Source organism: Lates calcarifer, linkage group LG15, assembly GCF_001640805.2.
Source record: "Lates calcarifer isolate ASB-BC8 linkage group LG15, TLL_Latcal_v3, whole genome shotgun sequence".
Classification (NCBI taxonomy): domain Eukaryota; kingdom Metazoa; phylum Chordata; class Actinopteri; family Centropomidae; genus Lates; species Lates calcarifer.
The window spans coordinates 11,651,638-11,671,370 of NC_066847.1; the positions used below are offsets into that span (position 1 = coordinate 11,651,638).

Here is a 19,733-nt window from a genome sequence, read left to right on the forward strand (position 1 = left end):
AGTATGTGGATCTCATGAGAACAAACCCAACAATATAAAAAATATTTATGTATAGTTCACAGGCCATGACAAATGTGATTTGGATGTAAATCTAGGGTTGGAGTATGAGGTAAGCCCTGCTATCCCATGTCCCTCTGAGGCTCATCCCCCACTGTGTATCAATAGGATTACAGAACTCCCATCCATGTAGCAAAGACACACACTGACAGAGCTGCAAAGACCCTAAAGAGGCATCACAAGCATGACATATTGTCAGGGGGCCTAAGGCGCTAATGTCAACATCACTGTTAATATCTTGATGGTAGTGCTGCATTTTTTTAGACAGTGTTTTAACATAAAATTTTAAATCACAACTGCTTAGACTGTTGGAAAGGATATTTGGAACCAGTGACAGTGAATAAAGGGTTAATTTGTCTGGATTATGTTGGAACAAAACACAGTTCCTCTAGTTTTAATCACAGGCCAGGTTACTGAAGAGCACATTTAATACCCCTCATATCTACAGGCCCATTGGTAAATTGATATGTCAAATCCTATTTATCACTTGATTAATCACTGCAGGGTAAGTGAAATATGATGAATGATGGCATCTTGCGTCTGTCAGACCAGCTCACTGTGGAAGTTTTCACATAAACTTCCAACATCTGTCCAGCTGTGCAGAGGGAGCCTGTTACACCTCCTCAGGCCATTTAATTAAGACGACGCCAAACCGTCACCCTTCATTTAAATCCTCCAAACTGCCTCACATGCAAATAACAGGGACCTGATAATACCAGGCTGTTTGCATTTTGCACTTAATTCCCTGCACCACACTCATTATTCCTCTTCCTCTTTCCTCCTGGGACTTCATGTAGAAACGGGAGGCAAAGACGGGAACTCCATTAACAAAAATAAAAGACTCAACGTGAAACTGCTAAGATTACTCCACAAGAAACCAAATGACAACAGCAGCGGCCATTCCTGGACCATATGGCCTGTACTTGGGCATGTTGGGGCCATATGGCTTGTTTGGGTCAAAGAGCTGTTCTGGCTGCTCCCCTACACGGTACACCTTATGGCAGGTACATGTGAAATCTGTTAAGACAAGGGGTTTCCACACCTTAGCATGTTGGGCGGTTGATGACATATTGTGGAGTACAAATCAATCAGTACAAATATATATAGCCTAATTTAAAGATGTCATTACAGACATTATAGATACTGCTATTAGTACTGATTACAACAGTTATCTGATGAACCTTTCTTCAAATAAGCATGAACCCAAGTATATAAGTGGTATCATAACTTAAAAAATAAGAATGGGCTCTGAAACATCATTAGTTGTTTGGACTGAGCAAGGAAAAAAATTGTGGATTGTTTTCCTTCATTTCTTGTGGTGATGGAGATGTTTTTCAAACATCAGAGGAAAATGCGAGACCCCTCCAACCCAGGAGAGCCTTAATGACCTGTGTATGCAATTAGTACTGCGGTGCTAGAGATACAATGGTGTTGTTGCTCTAGCGGAGCACAAAACATAAATAAACAGGCCAATTACCTTGGCAACAACCTCTCACCGCGTTCATGTGCCACGGCATCACACGGCCTTACCTGCTCTGACCTTCCTTCACAGGCTTGGTGACAATGGAAAGAGACAAGCCTTACACACACACACTTTCACACATCCATAAATGCACATGAACACAAGAAAAATATCACTGTCCTGACGTTTAAAGCAAAAGCTAAGGGGTTCAAACAAATCAGTGAGAACATTTCATAGAGTTTAAATAATAATTGGCTTCTACAACACAACACAAAAGTACAGAACTGAATCATGAATATAGACAGCGATCCATTAGAGGCTAGAGTACACTCAGGTTCAATTGATGACAACTGAAAAACATCAGCAAGATATGTTAATGCATCCATTGAGTGTCAAATTAATTTTTGTCATTGTCACAATACATCTACAGTAATAAGGATCCATCTGGCTTGCGTGTGAATTAAAAGGCTGTCAGAAGAGGAGTTATTTTTACTGAGCAGAGTGAAAGCTAGCTAAGAAGAAATCTTCAGGGGTTAGATTGCTCCCATTTGTCTGGTGGTGTAAACATTGGAAGGCATTGCAGCACCTCCTCCTTGGCCAGAGCCCAGAGTGTACTCTGAATATTCAGAGAGGGTGAGGCTCTGAAAATGCCACAGGGAGTTCTAAAAGTGCTCTGAATTAACCAATGGTCCAATGTGGAGGCAAGATACACATTCAGAGTGCAGATTTATAGAAAGACCTATCATCTTCAACTCTCACAACACAATTTAAAAAGCTTGGGATAAAATCACTGACCTCAGAAACGGACTCTGTCAGCCATATTCACACAGACGATAGGCTTATTGCTTCAATGAGTGGCATTTAATTGACATCGTAGTGCCATCAAAAGGAAGGAGACACCACTCCACTCCTCCGACTTAGCGCCTGCAGTGAGTGTGTCCTGCTTTTTCAGTGTCGAGAGCGCTTTGTGAATGTCCGGGGCGATATTCTGACCAGATGGACTTCCAGCCAGTGCTCTGAATTAACCAATACTTCAGCATGGAGCCACAGTAAACTGCATAAAGTGCCAGCCTTTTAAACACACCTTTAACACTCTGCATCAGGACAACAAGCCCTGGCATCAAATATGAGCGCTTTAAGCTCAGACACATGGTCGACTTAGGGGCTATGTTAACTGTTATTTAATTAACACCTATGTTAATCCTATAAAAGGGAGAGGAGCACTTCACTTCAGTGAACACTGCATGAAAATTAACCCTGTGCATTGAACTTAGAATGATGTCTTTAAAGCACATCATCCTCCCTGATAAGGTTATTAGGTCTGCACCACTCAAGATTTCAAGATTTCTGTCGGGTGTGTGTGAAAATCTGATCTAAGGATGAATGTAGAGTGAAAATATTTTGAAGTATGTTGAAGTATCTGTCAAAATTAGTGCATATATCTGGACTAAAAATGATCTGTGTGGTACACAGATGTCTGAGGAAAAGCTTATTTTACTGTGTGTTGTAGAAATTAGTTTGTTTACAGATTTATGGGCCTAGCTCTGCATTATTTAGGTGCTGGTGGACAACGCCCAACGCAAATTTAAAGATAAAGACACTGACATCAAACACATTATTGGAAACACAGTCCACTTGCTAACAGCTTCACTGATTGGCATTTAATTGACATTCTTGTTAATCCTTCAAAGGGAAGGAAACACCATTTCATTGAAGTAGAAAGCCGGTGTGTATGTGTATGTGTGTGTGTGTGAGTGTGCTCTTCAGTCGATTCGTGCGTGTGTGAGTGAGAGCACATATGATGATGGCAGGATCTAGAGTCTATTGTTGAATTATTCATTATAAAGCCTTGAGTGATTGTATTCTCTTGTCACGATGATATGACAGAGAATGGCCCCAGCCATGTAAATCAATGTGCATACAACAGCTTCAATCATTAGTCTCTCAGTAATAGAGGGCAGGAAACAATTACCACTGCATAAACCGAAGACCCTTTGAAGGAAATGTCACCAAGCAGCACACAGTGTTGTGCTGAATGAATCTGCTGAATGGCACCTTGATGACTGTCTTTGTAAAGATTGCGATTTTAATGGACTGAGGAACAAATTCACTTAAAAATTTATGGAAGGAACTTTTTTCTCTGCTCACAGGCTTAGTTACAAAAGTTACAAAAAATGTTATTTTTCATTGACAAATTAATTAAGGGATGTGATAGAATTCCAGTGATTCCCAACCAGGGATATGTGAACATGTACTTCTGCAGTTGCCAAGGGAAACATGGAAAGCTTGCAAGGTAGCTCAGCTAATTTGAAAATAAAAAAAGATGATTGGATTTTAAATATTAAAGAAATACATGGCCACATAAGTAATTAACAGAAAAATAAAGATACAAATAAGATAGAATAAATAAATAGAATAGAATATAAATAGAAATTAGTGTATTTACAGTCAGTAACCATCTATGATAACACAACTGCATAAGACAGCTGTTTTTTCCCCAGTGGGGCTACTATTTCTTTAACTGGGTGGGTAAACATTGATTTGGGTGGGTTATAATAATTTGTGCTTCATTTTATATCTGTCTCCAGAAAGTCTGGGTGTATTCCACGTCAGTGTGATTTCCACTTTCCAAAAATACAAGCTTCAGTGTCCATCACAAGTAAATGTCCATGAACCCACTTTCCTGAGAATCATCACAGTTTAAGATTTTCTTGAGTATCAGACCACAGTGATAGCTGTATATCCACTGGTGTACTGTGAAGAGGAACTGCTAATATCCATTTGACACACTCAGTTTTCCAAATTGTAAACAAATACAGGCTCAAGTTGTAGCCCACAGTGCAACTGACTGAATCCATGGAACCATTACACTTCCTCTCTCTGTTTAAATCTGTTCATGCAATTGAAGAGTTTTAAGCTTATATTCCATATATGTATATAATGTATAGTACTGTATGCGGGATGGATAAAAAACTTTTGTGACAACTGGGTGGGTTCTAGGCTCTGATTGGCCAGTTTTTGTGATGCTTACACACTGACGTCAAGACAATATGTTACATTTACTGTGTTCAGCACTTTGTTTAACAGGAAAGCACACTTACATTTACTAATTAGGACAAAACAACAACAATACAGTATAGATAAGACTATTATCAACGAAATTTCAAATCGATATTTTGCTAAAGACAAACATGTCAACCTGTTGGTGGCACTAGAAGAAGCAGAACATGGGATTCATGTTCTGCTGACCACAAATATCTTTACAAAAGTTCATGGCAATCCATCCAGTAAATGCGGAGATATTTCAGGCTGGTCTAGTCCAGTGGTTGATCAACAGACTGACTGACCTTAACATCCAAGGAGCCATGTTGCAAGCATGGCATTAGACAGAAGCTAAATGTTAATGTTAGTTTAAAATGTAGGTGCGTCAGACAAAAAACACTGGGAACAACTGCTTTAGATGGTCTGACCCCCATGGAGTAAGTACTGCATATGCAAACACTTAGAGAAACACACACACATGCACACACGTTGTCAAAGGTGTTAAACCTCTTGTGAAAACACACTCTGGCTGACCAGGCCACAGTCTGCAGGAGGATGAGGTGAGAGCCTGGCTCCAATAGTGACAGAGTGATTTGGCTCCTCTGTCGATATTTTATCTGCACCGAAATTATTGATCACCCTACCCCGTTCAGTCACCCAGATATCCTGGTGCCATAATGTACCCTACATATTTGATATGGGAGCTATTTTTAAAACTTGGGTCTTTCAACTGTATGAAAAATTGAAAAGGGACCGGAGGAAGGGGGTGGGGGGAGGGGGGAAGGAGGAGGAGGGGAGGCAGCAAGGAAAGGACAGGACAAAGGGGGAAGGAGAGGAGGGAAGGTGACTTATAGAAAGAGAAAGAGGGAGAGAGAAAGAAAGGGATTTACTGTAAAAGAGACAAATGTCAGAGGAGAGAGAGGAGAGGTGGGAGGGTGGAGGAATGGCCAAGAGGGAGGGAAGAAGACTGGAGGTGGAAAGAAAGAGAGCGACGGTAAATGGGGGAGCAGAATGGAGAGGAGCGAGAGAGAGATGACCTTTTATTGCCTTCACTCACTCAAATAACATGGCACTCTGTCACAACAATGCACGGTGATAGTGTGATGTAGTAGTCGGAGAGGGTGACGGAGGGGCGGTGAAAGGACAAGCCATTTAGCCAGGCTCTCAAACACCTTGTATCCAATCCCAAAGAAATCCGAAACTACAATGTTAAAGCCCCGCAAACAATGCTTACACGTAAAAACTGTATTTTTTCAAATGACAGTTTTGTTAGTTGCCCAGTTACGGTGCATGTAGAGATTGTGTGTTTTCTTTTTTTATAAATTATAGTTTTGCTTTATTCTGGACAACAACAGGACAAAATACTCATTCACACCACTGACGCCACACAAGCCTACACACCCTCTTGGTGAGTTGCGTGTCCATCATGAAGTTGTGTACGTGTTTCTCGGCCTTGGTCAGCTCCAGCTTCCTGGCTACCACGGCAACCACCAGAGCCGTACAGCCCGCGCCCTGAGAGAAAGAGAGAGGAAGGAGGGAGGAGGAGGAGAAAAGAGAGCACTGAGTCAGTCAGTACAGAGGAGGAATTGGTAAATCGGTGGCTTTTGGCCGGGGAATTAGCCCAGATGATTGAAGGGAGTGAGGACAAATATGAGGAGGGGAGCCACGCGACAGAAGGAGAAGTGAAAGGGAGAGAGGAGAGGATTAGGACGGATAGCTCTGTTCCAGATCCACATTTCCTCATGTTGAGAGGCAAGCCAAGTCTATTTTCACTTCCAATCCATCTGGTGTGAGATCCCTTCTATAGCGCCTCTATATGTAGCTGAAAAATATGCCCCGTATAGATACAAAAACACATCAAAGATTGACACTACCTAATTTCGTTTAATTAGATGCTGTCAATCTGAATTACACGGTGTCAGTCTTCTCTCTGTCACTGGAGGTTCGCAGGCTGCAGGAAGTGTAGAAGTGTAAAACACAGACCGGTTTGTCTGTATTCCAGCTTGACCCACATGGGACATGTGGCAAATTCATTTGGGAGAGAGTGACAGCAGTCTCTCAACCAGAAAGACATGCTTGAGAGGAGAAGAGGAGCAGCAACACAGGGAGGAAGACAGACTTAATTAACTTTCAGATTAGACACTGTTTTCAATGGAGCCGTTGAGTGCTCACAGGTTCCTCTGAAGGGGCAGGCACCGAGAGGAGGAAAAAAAAGGGAGAAGGGAAGGAAAGATAAAGAGACTGAAGAGCTATGAGTACATATAAATGGGGAAGGAAGGAGACATAGAGGGAGGGATGAATGAAAGGAGGCGAGGGTGTGTGCGTGAAACAGGAGGAGAGGAAGACGGAGAAGAAGGCAATGTTAATGAGGTCACATATCTGATAAGCAATGAATTAAGATTAAGAGTGTTTAATGAAAATGTATGAGTGCTCTTCCTTCCTGCTTGTGGGTTTGTGCAACTCACAGTGGGAGAGAAAGGGTGAGGAGAGAATAAAAGAGATATACGGAGAGAAACATAGTGACTTAGAGAGCGAGAGCGAGGGGAGCATACAACATTTTTGAAGCGTGTAGGAAATAGCCAAGACTTCATCGTGCACACTCTTGAACGATAAGACAGGTTTGCCAAAAATAACTTTGGCTGTGTTCAGTAGAATGTAACGCACAAACAGGCATTAGTGCCCACGTCTATACACTCATCCACTCTATTTGTGTTTATTCAAAAACTATGAATAAAATATGATGAGAGCCGATGGAAAACCCTTAGAGCATTCCTACATGTCTGTGCTATAGGGAAAAGAGCCCTCAACGAATTGCTACAGCACAGTATGTACAAGTGCAGAGTGTTGTGTATACACCCAGCTGTGTGTGTATGTGTGTGTGTGTGTGTGTGTGTGTGTGTGTATATGTGTGTCCAAAATTGTCCTCCTCGGCCAAAAACAGTGGGGTGCTGATTGGTTTGTCAAGACAGGCTTTGTGTGTACGTGCATGCATGTGCTAGTGAGTGCATGCATGTGTGTATGTGTGTGTGTGTACATATGAGAGTTTGTTTGTGTATACGCCTGCATCCATTTGAGTCCAGCAGGGTTCCCTGTGCAATCTCCACAGAGTGACACGGCTGATGATGGCTGCGCTGCTGTGATTTGTCTCATACGCCTGGGTGTTTCCCTCGCTCTCTCCGCTACAGCGCAGCCATCTACCTAGCTGTCAGAAAAGGGGGAATCACCTATCTGTGCTTCTGCATAACATCCACCACACACTCCAGGTAAAACTGCATCTCCTCATTAAAAAAAAACTGGTCAGTGGGAGGATGAGGAGAAGTTAAAAAAACATTAAAAAAATTATTTTGCTCAATTAGCATCCACGAGCACTTAGAGGCAGAAAAAGAGAATGAAAAGGTCTGAAACGGTAGCTGCTCTGCATCTCTTTAACCTGCCGATCCAGAACCACAGTATATCAAGAAGCTGTAGGAAATAGAAGACAAACAAAAACACACATTCCTACAGTAACACTTTACTTTAACCCTCCCGTTTAGCATTTATAAACAGCATATCAACATTTAATGAATGGCAAATAACAGCAGCTGCAAACAGACAAGAGCACATTGTAAGTGTTTATTAACGTACAGTGTTTAGGAACAATTCTAACTTCTCCTATGAAGACATAATTTATGGCACATTGCCACTTGTTAGCTATTTATCCAGCAGCCTCCACTTATGGGTGTCCACAGGGGGAGTTATGGTTGTTGACAACTTCATTAATCAACACTTAAATGCTTATATACTGCTTATAAAAGTAGGGGAAGTTAAAGTGTTAACATGCATAAATGAAGATATAAGTATGCAAACACACACATGCATGAATTGCATTATGTGATGTGTGCTTTAATTTAGATGAAACACATCTCTTCCTTTATGTAAGTGCAATGAAAAGCTCTCTGTATCTAAACATGTTGCTGTAGTCTACCCTACCACCATCCACCTACCCACACAGACACATGAAAGCACACACATATATACACAGTAACACCTGGCACACCCCCAAGTAGCCTCGGGGCAGTGGTATATTCCAACACTGTTGGCCTTCATGTGTTGTCATAGTAACAACGGTGAGAATTTCTCCTATAGAAACTCATTACAATAATTCTCAACCAAGAAAAAAGCACCATCATATCCTGTTCTCTGCCCTTGACCTGTCACCCCTAACCCCCCTCCATCTCTCCCTTTTTTTCAAATCCTCTCTTCACTTTCACGCTGTGTTTTCCCACGACCTGCTGCGCCTGCTCTGCCTCACGTACGAGCCTCACCTTTCTCTCTCTACTTGCGTCCTCACTCCTTCTCTGATGATCAACGAAAATAAACCACTCTGAACACTTTGACGAGTGCAGCGAGAGTGTGTTTGTGTGTGTGACAGGAGAGGAGAGAGTGTGTGTGGGAGTCATGCTAAGAGTGTATGTCAAGCTCTGTGTCAGTGTTGTGTGGAGGATGCAGTCTGTAGCAGTGGGCTTGGGACGACCGTGTATCCACCCCCTGTTTTGTGTCTTCGTGTATGTGTGTGTGTGTGTGTGTGTGTGTGTGTATGAGTGTGTTAACATCACAGTAAGAGTTGTACTCTCAACATTAAAACACTGATTGGATGATTCACCCAGCAAATTGGGGGTTTGTGTGTGTGTGTGTGTCTGTGAAAGTGTGTGTTTATTCACACATTTAATGGACTATACAGTTAAGAAAGTAGGTGAGCTGGCAAATGAAGAGAGGCTGGACAGACACAGTGAAGATGAAAGAATACTCATGCATGTTTTTGGGGAGTTTTGGGGAAGTTATGAGTAACTAATTTCCAAAACAGCACAAGGATCGGTTTGAACATCAGAGGAGCTAAAGGAAAAAATGAATGGAGTTCTGATTCTGAGGGGCATGTTGAGGGCTCTCCAATTCCCTCTCTTGATTTTTCTTAAACCACCATCCAGCGGCCATTAAACAGCATCTTAGTGGTTTCAATACTCAGCCATGGTGGTTGCTTCAACAAAACACACTCAAGTCCAAAAGTACTAGACATGCAAGCGTGTAACTAGAATACAGAAGATTGTTGATTGATTTTGTTAATTTTCTTGATTAAACTAAAACAATCCAAAAGCTCTGCAGGTTGATTTTATAATCACTTCTGCCAGTTGTCACGTTATCATAACCCAGCGTGTAACTAGCCAGGTCTGAGGACTGTTTAGAGGAGCTTTTTGGAATGATAATTGCAGTTCTGTGTTCTTTGTACGAACAAACTTCCTTTACCTTTCGTTCGTTTTAACAAGCTCTAAACTATGCTACTGGATTTACTTCTATGAGTCAGAGCTTATGAACAATGACTCCCGTAGTTTTTAAAACATAAAAAGATAAAACAAAAAATGGCATTCTGACATTATTCATTTGTTGAATAATGACATTCTCAATTTCTTATCCAGGCTACTTTTTTTTTTTTTTTTTTTGAATGAATGCCATTTTGACAAACACATTGCTTGATGCATTCCTGAAGTCTGTAATTCAAAAAAGTAATATGATCATGTAATTTGTTAAAAAACAAAGAAAGTGCAACATTCCCAACTCAGGTGAGCACCCACTCTGCAGTGACTTTCAGCTCTTTAGCTTTACACTTTCATACAGCAGTCTTCTATTACTCACTTTCCCCTTTGGCAACATAAAACATGAGGTACACTGTGTCCTATGGGAAATGTATTCCCAGGTAACATGCTATTTTTAAGACCTGTTTTCTCTTTCATGACCTTCTAAAAATCAACAAAAGCCACCATTCGTATTAGCACATTTCATTTAGGATTACTTGACATTTAGCTGCAGAGCTATTTAAAAATCTAGTTTTCTTGCTTTTGAAAAGAGACTAATTGCCTCCAGTCATTCAGAACAATACTGAAGTGATAGCACAGAAAAAGATGAGTAAGGTCTACATTCACATCATTATGAGTTGACCAGTTTGTCAAAGACATGTGGCTATTCCTTCAAACAAAAGGGAGCCAGAGATGCAGAAGATGATGAAGACGAAGAAGGACAGGATGACAAAGCAGTGACAGAAAATGAGACAAAGACAAAAAGGGAGAAAAACACAGAACAAGAAATAGTTTGAGGAGGGAAGAACACCTGCGAAGTGAAGCAAATAGAGGAGCAGTCGGCGGCTTAAACACTGATACTAACAGATGGAGGGTAGATAGAAATAAACACATGGCCTCAGGGAAGGAGAGACGGACAGAGAGGAAAAGAGAGATAGAGGGATAAATAGAGAGAGTGATAGAGTGAGAGAGAGAGGTAGATAGTGGCACAGAAAGAAAATGAAAGACAGAGAGAGAAAAAGAGAAACTGAGAGTGGGAGGACATGGCACACTGAAAGGTGGGACCTTCATTATGCAATGAGGACAGACAAAGGAATAACACGCACAGACAAATACACACACACACACACACACACACACACACACACAAAACCACTAACGTGCTCTTGTTTGCACTCCTACACACCCAAAACACACAGAAGCACAGATGCAGGCTAATTCAGGGAGGATTGCCCAAATTACACAAACGGCAGAATTTCTCTCTCAAATGACAGCATGCTCTCTAATCTAGTGACCTTTGAACGAGGCAAGGACAGCGCCAAGAGGAGAGAGAGCGACAGAGAGAGAGCGAGAGAGAGAGAGGCCAGAGAGGGACGAAATGTACTGACCATGATTCCTGTGAGCAGACAGACTCCCTTGCCACAGTAGGTGTGAGGAACCATGTCTCCATAGCCGATGGACAAGAAGGTGATGGAGATAAGCCACATGGCTCCCAGGAAGTTACTGGTCACGTCCTGGGCATCATGATACCTGAAAGACCGTGTTCAGAGGATAAAGTCAGTCAATAGTGAAGGATATAAATAATAATAATAATAATAAAAAAAAACATTGCTGGCCCACTGGTCCTGTCTGCAACTGTGGGCGTCAAACCTCAAACACGTGTCCTGCAATTTTTTTTTTTCCTGACACAGAACATAACACATAACTGCAGCTCTTGCCTCCATCATTTCTGCCCTACGCACAACACGTTACCATAGCAACCAAACCTGGTGCAGATTTGAAACAAAGTTGTTTTCTTCAAAACTATTCAACAGAAAAATATTTTGTTTTTTTAGCCTTGGATGTTAAGCGATAGATACATTCGCTCTGAGCACTCTATTCTCTTGCCTGAGGGGACGCACTCTCCAAAATTCTCAAATTTGCACCTTGTTTGAAGCAGTTTAATCAAATTTTATGTGAGTTTTTATTTTTTCCCCTTCCTTAATTTGGTTTGGAGAGGAGAGGAAATGCCAATTAAAGTTGGACGTGGACCAAACAACGGTTTCCCAGAAGCCAAGCAATGATGCATTTAACCAAGCTAATCAAACAACAGACATTTTCCCATATTTCCTTGATTACCTCCAAAAGCATTTAAAGACATCAAAAGGGATGGTCACTTCTTAGTTTCCAGTCAACGGCACATCAATAAAGTTATATAACTTTTAAAATATGATGATTAAATGTAACTGGACAATTCGATTTACAGTGTGCTCTCAGTACACTATTACATTTTTAAGCATCTGCTTGCTGGATTAAAGAAATGCCCCATAAAACAACAGTCTGCACAGCCATATGGTTACAGCTGTTAAATATTTAAGTAGGTACAATATGTGTTTCCCTGCCTGTGTATGTAGAATAACTTTCACAACATTAACGCCTGGAAAACACTGCAGCTTTGTGGATAGGCCAGTTTTATATTATTATATTATGTTATCAACCACCACCAGTTACAAATACCTTGTGGGAGAATGTAAAGTTGTTGACAAATTATCAAACATTAATGTCCTTATTTGCTTACAACTACATTATAGTGTCTCATAAGTGTTTTAATACTGCTTAGAAATGCTCAAAGTTGTGGGGTAAAATAAAGTGTTAACAAAGGTTTCTCTCAGGACGCTATTGTACTGATACTATACTTTGTCAGACAAAATGGACAAACTAACAACTCCATTGCCTGGATCAAATTAAGTGTACAACTGGTGAGAAAGCCTCATAAACTGAAGTCTGAAGATGGATTATGTTGCACACATGTCCCAGATTATATTTCCTGCCAAATGAATTTAATTTCTCAGTTGCAGTCACAGTCCAACACAGTCTCATGTGCACACACTCACACATACTCACACACTCAAATGGACAAGCCTTGTTACTGACCTCTCACACACTCGCACGGTCCAGGCAGCGATGATCCACAGAGAGATGCTGAAGACCAGTAGCACCGTCCCAGGGCAGATAGTCATGAGGGTTTTCATTACAAACCGTGTGTTAAAATGCACCTGAAATACATGTACACACACACTTGCTCAGTATAGCACAGCTGAAAAATGACATTGTAATACACATTTTTCAAGGGTTAGTGTTGCATAGCTGCAAATCCTCATCCTGTACACTATTTCCCACACAGACTTGATGTTAAACTAATTAGTCTTCTGAGTAGATTTTGATAGCGGCCGCACTCGGAGAATCTCCACTTAATTGGAGTCGAGATCAGGGCTCGCCCTCTGACTAGGGTCAAGCTATACAGTGTCTTTGAGTAATTGGCCTGTTTCAGTGTAGGTTTTTTTTTCCTAATCCATGGCTCATTTTGTCAATAAGAGAGGAACAACATCAACTTCAGGCAAATGGATCATCTGAGAGCAACGGTTCAGCCCTGGAAGGGTTAAGCAGCTGATAAATGACTTGTCATGTTTGAGCTGCACTTCAATGGCAGCTTCACCTCCTCTCTCCGTCACTGTGGCCTGAGGGTCAGAGTAGTGCCATCACAGATACACTCACAAACTGCTAAATTACTCATCTAAAATGCACTCCATCTCTCCCGCTGTCCTCCGCTCCTCCTGCTCATACTTTACATATTCCCAACATGCGCTACATCACTTCCTGATTTTACAGTAATGTTTATCGTTTAAAGTCATTACAAACCTGGCACCAATCATTTATTGCATGGCGTGTACACGTTTCTCTGTGCTCATATTGCAATCTCATTCTAGTGCTTTGTTTTCATGCCCCATTTGAGCCATATGCAATATCTTGTTCCCATTTCACGCTCCCATCTCATATTGTATTATGAAATATCCACCATAGCTTACATCTAAGTCTCTATGCACTGTGATAACAAAAGGAGAGGAGGGGGATTTGAACTGGTAGATGAAAAGGAACAAGGCGACTAGAAGGACAGGCAGGAAGGAAGGACTTTAGATAGCTAGAGAGATAGAGACCAGGGATGAAAAGGACAGCACAGGCACAGATTTAATTCAGAGGAGAGAGCTCTTGACCTTAATACCTTTGCAAACTGCCTAACCTCTTTCCAGCTAAACCTTTGACAATTGCACTCTTGAATACAAACTGCACAGACACAAGACAGACTGCAAGCACAAAAAACCCCTTCTGACCTTATTTAGGGCACCTATACTCCTGGAGGAGGCGTCGGTGAAGAGTTTACTGTGCAGGAGCATGACTCTGGCGATGAGGTAGAGGCGCAAGAACATGGGCACGCTCAGCACCATGTCCAGGTCGGCCTCGGCCTGCGACGGCGCGTACGAGAAGGCCAGCCGCGCCCGCCACTGAAACTTAAAGTCCCCGGGCACCGGGTGCACTGCAGACACCAGCAGCTCCAGCGCGATGAGCAGGACCCTCTCCATCGTCATGGCGATGCGCCAGTCGTCCGCTCCGTTGTCGATGACAAACAGCTGCGGGGACAGGAAGGACATGAGGAGAGTTAAGAGAGGAGAGGAGGGGAGTTACACTTGTTTTAATGCAGCGCTGTACAAACTTTTCATCATGATCCTCTGCTGGCACAGTCCACTCATCAGTACACTGACTGATCTGATGATTAAAGGAACCAGAGGCAATTTAGAATAAATGTCTCTTTTCCTGGGATGTAAAACACCATCCATCTAATCAGTAATCTATTCAGTCTGCACACAGTGCTTTGGCTCATTTTCATCTAACCTACAACTCTTGTCTTGCTAAAATTAAACCAAAGATGCCGAGTCATCTGACACTGCTGCTCTTAAGTAAAACAGGTTCCTAATTATCACAATCAAAATATTTTTCTAAAAAAAGACACTATACCAGCATTTCTGCCAGTCTCAGGAGCACGCGCCTTACAATGTTACTTTAATTGCAGTTTTTCCTCCCTGTATGTTGACTTTTTGTGTTCGTAACTGCTGTGGTTACTCTTGATACTATCGCCAAAACCGCTGTTATAAGGAAGTGGTAAGAGCAGGTTTCATTACAGTGGCCCTCCTCCAGACTGTGCTGCAGGAACTGGGGGTGAGGAGGGAGGTGGTGGTGGTGGGGGGATTGGGGTTGATGAGAGAGAGAGAGAGAGAGAGAGAGAGAGAGAGAGAGAGAGAGAGAGAGGCAGTGGGAAAAGATGGATGAAGTTCAGAGGAAATGAAGAGATAAAGATAGGAGTGAGGAACTATCAGGGAAAGGAGGACACTGCAAAAAAATGTTTCTAGCACAGAAAACTTGTTTCAAGAATTTTCTAGAAAGTTGTGTCAGTAAACAAAACATAATGCTTCACAAAAATTAAGAAAATTACAGGCATGAAAAGTTGATTCACACTGGAAACAGGTTGGAATCTTGCAATGTAGCACGTTTCAATTTAATAGGAGATTTTTGCACTGGATAGAAAAGGTTAAAGAGGGAGAGAGGCTCAAAACCAAGAGACTATAAAGAAAGGCCAGGGCACAGTGAGAGAAATGAGGAACTCCCCCGCTGTAAATCAGCCAAGTTTACCAGATGCTGTACTGCCTCGAGTAACAGCCAGTGCTAACAACTGCTCTTTACCACATGATTCATCTCAAGGGCTTTTAGCCCACACAAACATTTATTTAGGAAAACAAAACAAATACAATAACAGGTCAAATGTCAAAACAAGCGGACACCACATCCTGCTGCTTGGCTTTGTGGCCAAATGGTCACTGCCATGGTGAAGGTGGACTGAAGCTCTGCCACTTCCTCAACCACCTATGGATGCACATGCTGCATATTTCATCAATATCTATATCTAGCTCAGCAGGATGTATGTGTTTTTCTTGTCCTTCTGCTGTTGTAACATGTGTACATACACATGTGTAGCCTACACACACGCCTGAGTCATTGTGTAAACTATCATTTGAACCAAGGGTCAAACGCTGGCTGTAGTCTTTAATGATTTCAGTGAGCATGTATGTGTATGTGTGTGCGTACTGTACTTGTGTGTATTTGTGTATGCCTGAGTGAGTTTGAGAGAGAGTGTGCAGACCCAGCCTCATCATGGTGACTGTTGCCAAGGCGACAACATCAAAGAGCAGCCAAGCTTAATTAGGATCCCCAGCGAGGGAGAGAGAGAGAGAGAGAGAGAGAGAGAGGGAGAGAGAGAGTCAAAAAGGGAAAAACACAGTGAGAGACAAGGCAAGAAGAGAGAAAAAGGAGATACAGGGAAAAGACAGAGAGGTGTGTGTGACAGCGAGTGAAGAGGTTCGGAGAGGAAAGACAGGTTGTCTAACACTCATGTTCTCAGCAGAGACTTTTAAAGGTTTTTGTTTGTTTGTGTGTGTGTGTGAGTGTGTGTGTGCTCTCATTTTGATGACAAAAATCTATTCACACTGTCACATTATGGAGACTCACCTCCCATTTGAGGACAAAAAATTTGGTACTAACACTCATTTTTCAGTTTAAATTATGATTAGCTTTGGAGTTACGCATGTATAGTTATGCTTCAGGTTGGGTTAAGTCTCCATGGAATTAGTGTAACTCAATGTAATGTCCTCTGTAGTGTGTGTGTGTGTGTGTGTGTGTGTGTGTGTGTGTGCTTGTTTGAGCCAGAGAGTAGGGCACCAAACTTCATGTATATTCATTCACACTTTCAGAGCATCGCTTTTTGTCTGCAAATCATTCATTCTTTTCTCCCCGTGTGTGTGTGTGTGTGTGTGTGTGTGTGTGTGTGTGTGTGTGTATGAGACACAGCCGCTCCATCAGCCCTGCCTCCCTGTCTTCCTTTCTCCATCTACCTCTCTTGTTTTTCCTCTTTCTAATGTCCCTCACTCTCTTTCCTTCTCTCTCTCTGAATGACATCTCTCCAAATCAAAACGGAGGTGATCCAGTTTCTTGCCACTGGAGGAAATGAGCGCCTCTCCCTTCCTCTTCCCTCCCGCCCCTCTCCTCCTCCTGTCCTATCCTCCCTCGTGCTCCTGCTGTCGGTCTTTTCCTGGCTAAATTGCCATGAGGAAGGGATAAATAATTAAATTCCATTAGGAAAGTAATCTGTCAATGGGAGTGAGTGAGTGCCACTGCCCCTACATGACCAGGACAGAGGGAGGGAATGAGGAAGGAGGAGGAGGAAGAGGTGGGTGTTGGGAAGAGAAAAAGTAGGTAGGGATTATCTACGTGTGTGTGTGTGTGTGTGTGTGTGCATGAGAAACACACCATGTCAACTCTGTAAGAAGAAAAAAAAAGAGGGAAGGTCAAAGAGCAGCAAAGCTAAATAAACTCAGACATAAAGAACAAGCCTGTGGGGAAAAGGCAGCACGATCATAGGAAAAAATGTGTCTTCTGTTATTTTCTTAATTCTAACAAAATGTGGCATCACAGGGCAGAGGGCAAGGGACAAAGAAAGGGAACAGAAAGCAAACAGGACAGAAGGAGGGCAAAGTCAGAAAGGAAAAAAAAAGCAGGCCAGTTGGAGACAAAAAAGAAAAAAGGAGAAATGTGTGAAAATGACAGCGCCAAAGATAGGCTGAGGTCTCTTCACAGGTGAAGGTGTGAGGTCTGCGAGGACACTCTCCATCTGAAGCGTCCACCTCCTCTGCCCCCGCTGCTACATCTGCAACCTGCTGGAGGACTTAAGTTTGTCACCCCTCCATCTTTCCTTCTCAGCCATCCATCCATCCAACCATGCCTCAACCCCTTCCAGTCCCCACGGCTGTCGTAGCCTTGTAATCGTGTTAAGTCCCTGATTGCAGATGTCTCTCATCACGAAACCAGACGCAGTGCTGGACAGACTCTGCCAAGCAAGCGAGCGAGACGTGCAGGGAAATTTTGCACACATGCACACATACACACATGCGCACACAAATCCAGACAGCCTTGTCAGATGCAGTGCAGAATTTAAAAAAAGAGGTAGATGCAGGCAAATCAGCCTCAAGTCGGCATTTCCCATGGGCAGGGAGAAAGACTAAAAAACCTCAGCCTGGGATGGAGACGGCCCTAATCACTGAAAGAGACGATGACAGCACTGAAACACTGAAAAGCGCGCATGCATACTTTTACACGCATAGTCACACCTATGGGAAATGTCTGGGTCCAACAGCACGGAAATCCCTGGAACTGGCAGAAAATAACTGGGGTGAGCCAAACACACACACGCACACAAGAACACAGGCACAGATTCACACACCCAGATATACGTGAATATGCAGAGAGGATAACACGCTTTCCTAGACTGTAACTGCAGCTCTGAGGGAACACCCCCGTGGCAGTTTCTACACAGCCGAGACAAGGAAAGGGGAGAGAGGGTGTTGCAGAGGTGAAAAGGAAGTGTTGGAAAGTGCGAGAGATGAGGAAAGGTTCATGGGTTGCGGCGTGTGCATGAGCGATGTTGTCTAGTTTGTCACTAGAAAGTCTAAAAACAGCAGCTGTGAGAAGTGAACAGAGGATTCCACCAGTGGTGTCTTGAGACCAGGAATTTCCTTCGTTCAGTGCAAATATGAAAGACATACTGTGCTGCTAAAAATGGCCAGGGGCTAGCAAGACACAAATGGCATCTGATAAATTAACTTTTCTTGGAAATAAGTGGGCAAAATGGTTCTTTCATGTCTTCAGTCTAAGGAGCGCACTGTTGTTTATGCCCCTCTCATTTTCTTTTCCATTATAATTCCCAGGGTGGATGTACATTATGCAGAATCTGCAGAACATGACATCATGAAATGACCATCCAAAGATTACAAATCTCTGGGCCACAGGTTCACTTTAAATAAGAGAACACAACCCTCTGTGGAAGACTACTGCTCAGTTTATTTTCCTAATGCCATCTTGCCTGCGTTTGAGTGGCTGTGAGTGCCAAGCCGGTGTCTTCTTGATCAATGGACTGCTTCTAAAATCCTCCAAAAGTAACTGAATAACACAGTTCACTAATGCTTAAAGTGCACTAATGGACTGGAGAAATATCCCTTTCTCACAACACACTCTCTTAGAGTTTCTATTTGATTAATTTCAACAACAATTCAATTTTTGCCTTTCAAGTCTGGATTTCTTGCAAGTTTATAAGCTAAAATGAATCCTTTTGTTTTAGAGTACTTTGTTGCTTGCTGCCAGGTATGTAAAAGTTTCTCTCTCTCTCTCTGTGTGTGTGTGTGTGTGTGTGTGAAGGAAATGAGGGGCCACTGGTGAGCTGGCAGATTAGTGAGTCACGCAACAGACCAGAACTTCAAATACATGAACGTGCATAGACATCCCTGGATGCTACAACATGAAACACATCAAAGATAAGGTGCAGAGCTTCTGAAATATTCAGTTATATTCTATTCACTTCTGAAAGAGTTTTTAAAGCAAACATTTAGCCTGGTTTTGGCCCTGTGAATAATTTATCCCTCTGATTTGCCAAAAGGCCACTTGGAAACTGTGATTCATAGTAACAGCTGTCTTTAGGGTAATTTTTTTGATTCATCATCATCTAGACCAATAATATTTCAATCCCTGGTCTCCATTATTCCTGACCAATCTTGGTCAATTGGGTGCAATGTTAACTCAGACTAATGGCATGCGGTTGCACAGATTGGGAAGTCAATCACAGCTCTCTCATGTCTACTGAGTGGTGGTGATAACCATCTCTCCTCAAAATAGTCGGTTAAGAATTTGTCTAAACACTGTTACAAAAAAATCTGTGGTAGAAAAAAATATTGTCTAAAAGAAAATTTGAATCAGTAGTAAAAAAAAAAAAAAAAAGGAAAGAAACACACTGTCACTGTCAGTGAAACTGTGGTTACAAAACCAGACACTGCATCACGTTAATATTGCAGGTTGAGCTCCGATCACTTTGTGTTTTTAGTCTGTTCCACTCTTATTCAATGCTCAGTGATGAGGCCCGTGCCTGGGGACAC

The 19,733-nt window shown here is 42.3% G+C and overlaps 1 protein-coding gene across 1 annotated transcript in view; it reads right to left on the minus strand.

Annotated features, from left to right (window-relative positions):
• Nucleotides 1–19,733, minus strand: part of kcnn3 (potassium intermediate/small conductance calcium-activated channel, subfamily N, member 3) — a 45,457-nt gene that overhangs the window by 7,003 nt on the left and 18,721 nt on the right. Inside the window, exons 4-7 of the mRNA XM_018680471.2 lie at nucleotides 14,037–14,333; nucleotides 12,802–12,923; nucleotides 11,277–11,418; nucleotides 5,963–6,073 (exon numbers count right to left, since the gene is read on the minus strand). Coding sequence (XP_018535987.1) covers nucleotides 5,963–6,073; nucleotides 11,277–11,418; nucleotides 12,802–12,923; nucleotides 14,037–14,333 — 672 coding nt within the window. The remainder of the gene's footprint in view (nucleotides 1–5,962; nucleotides 6,074–11,276; nucleotides 11,419–12,801; nucleotides 12,924–14,036; nucleotides 14,334–19,733) is intronic.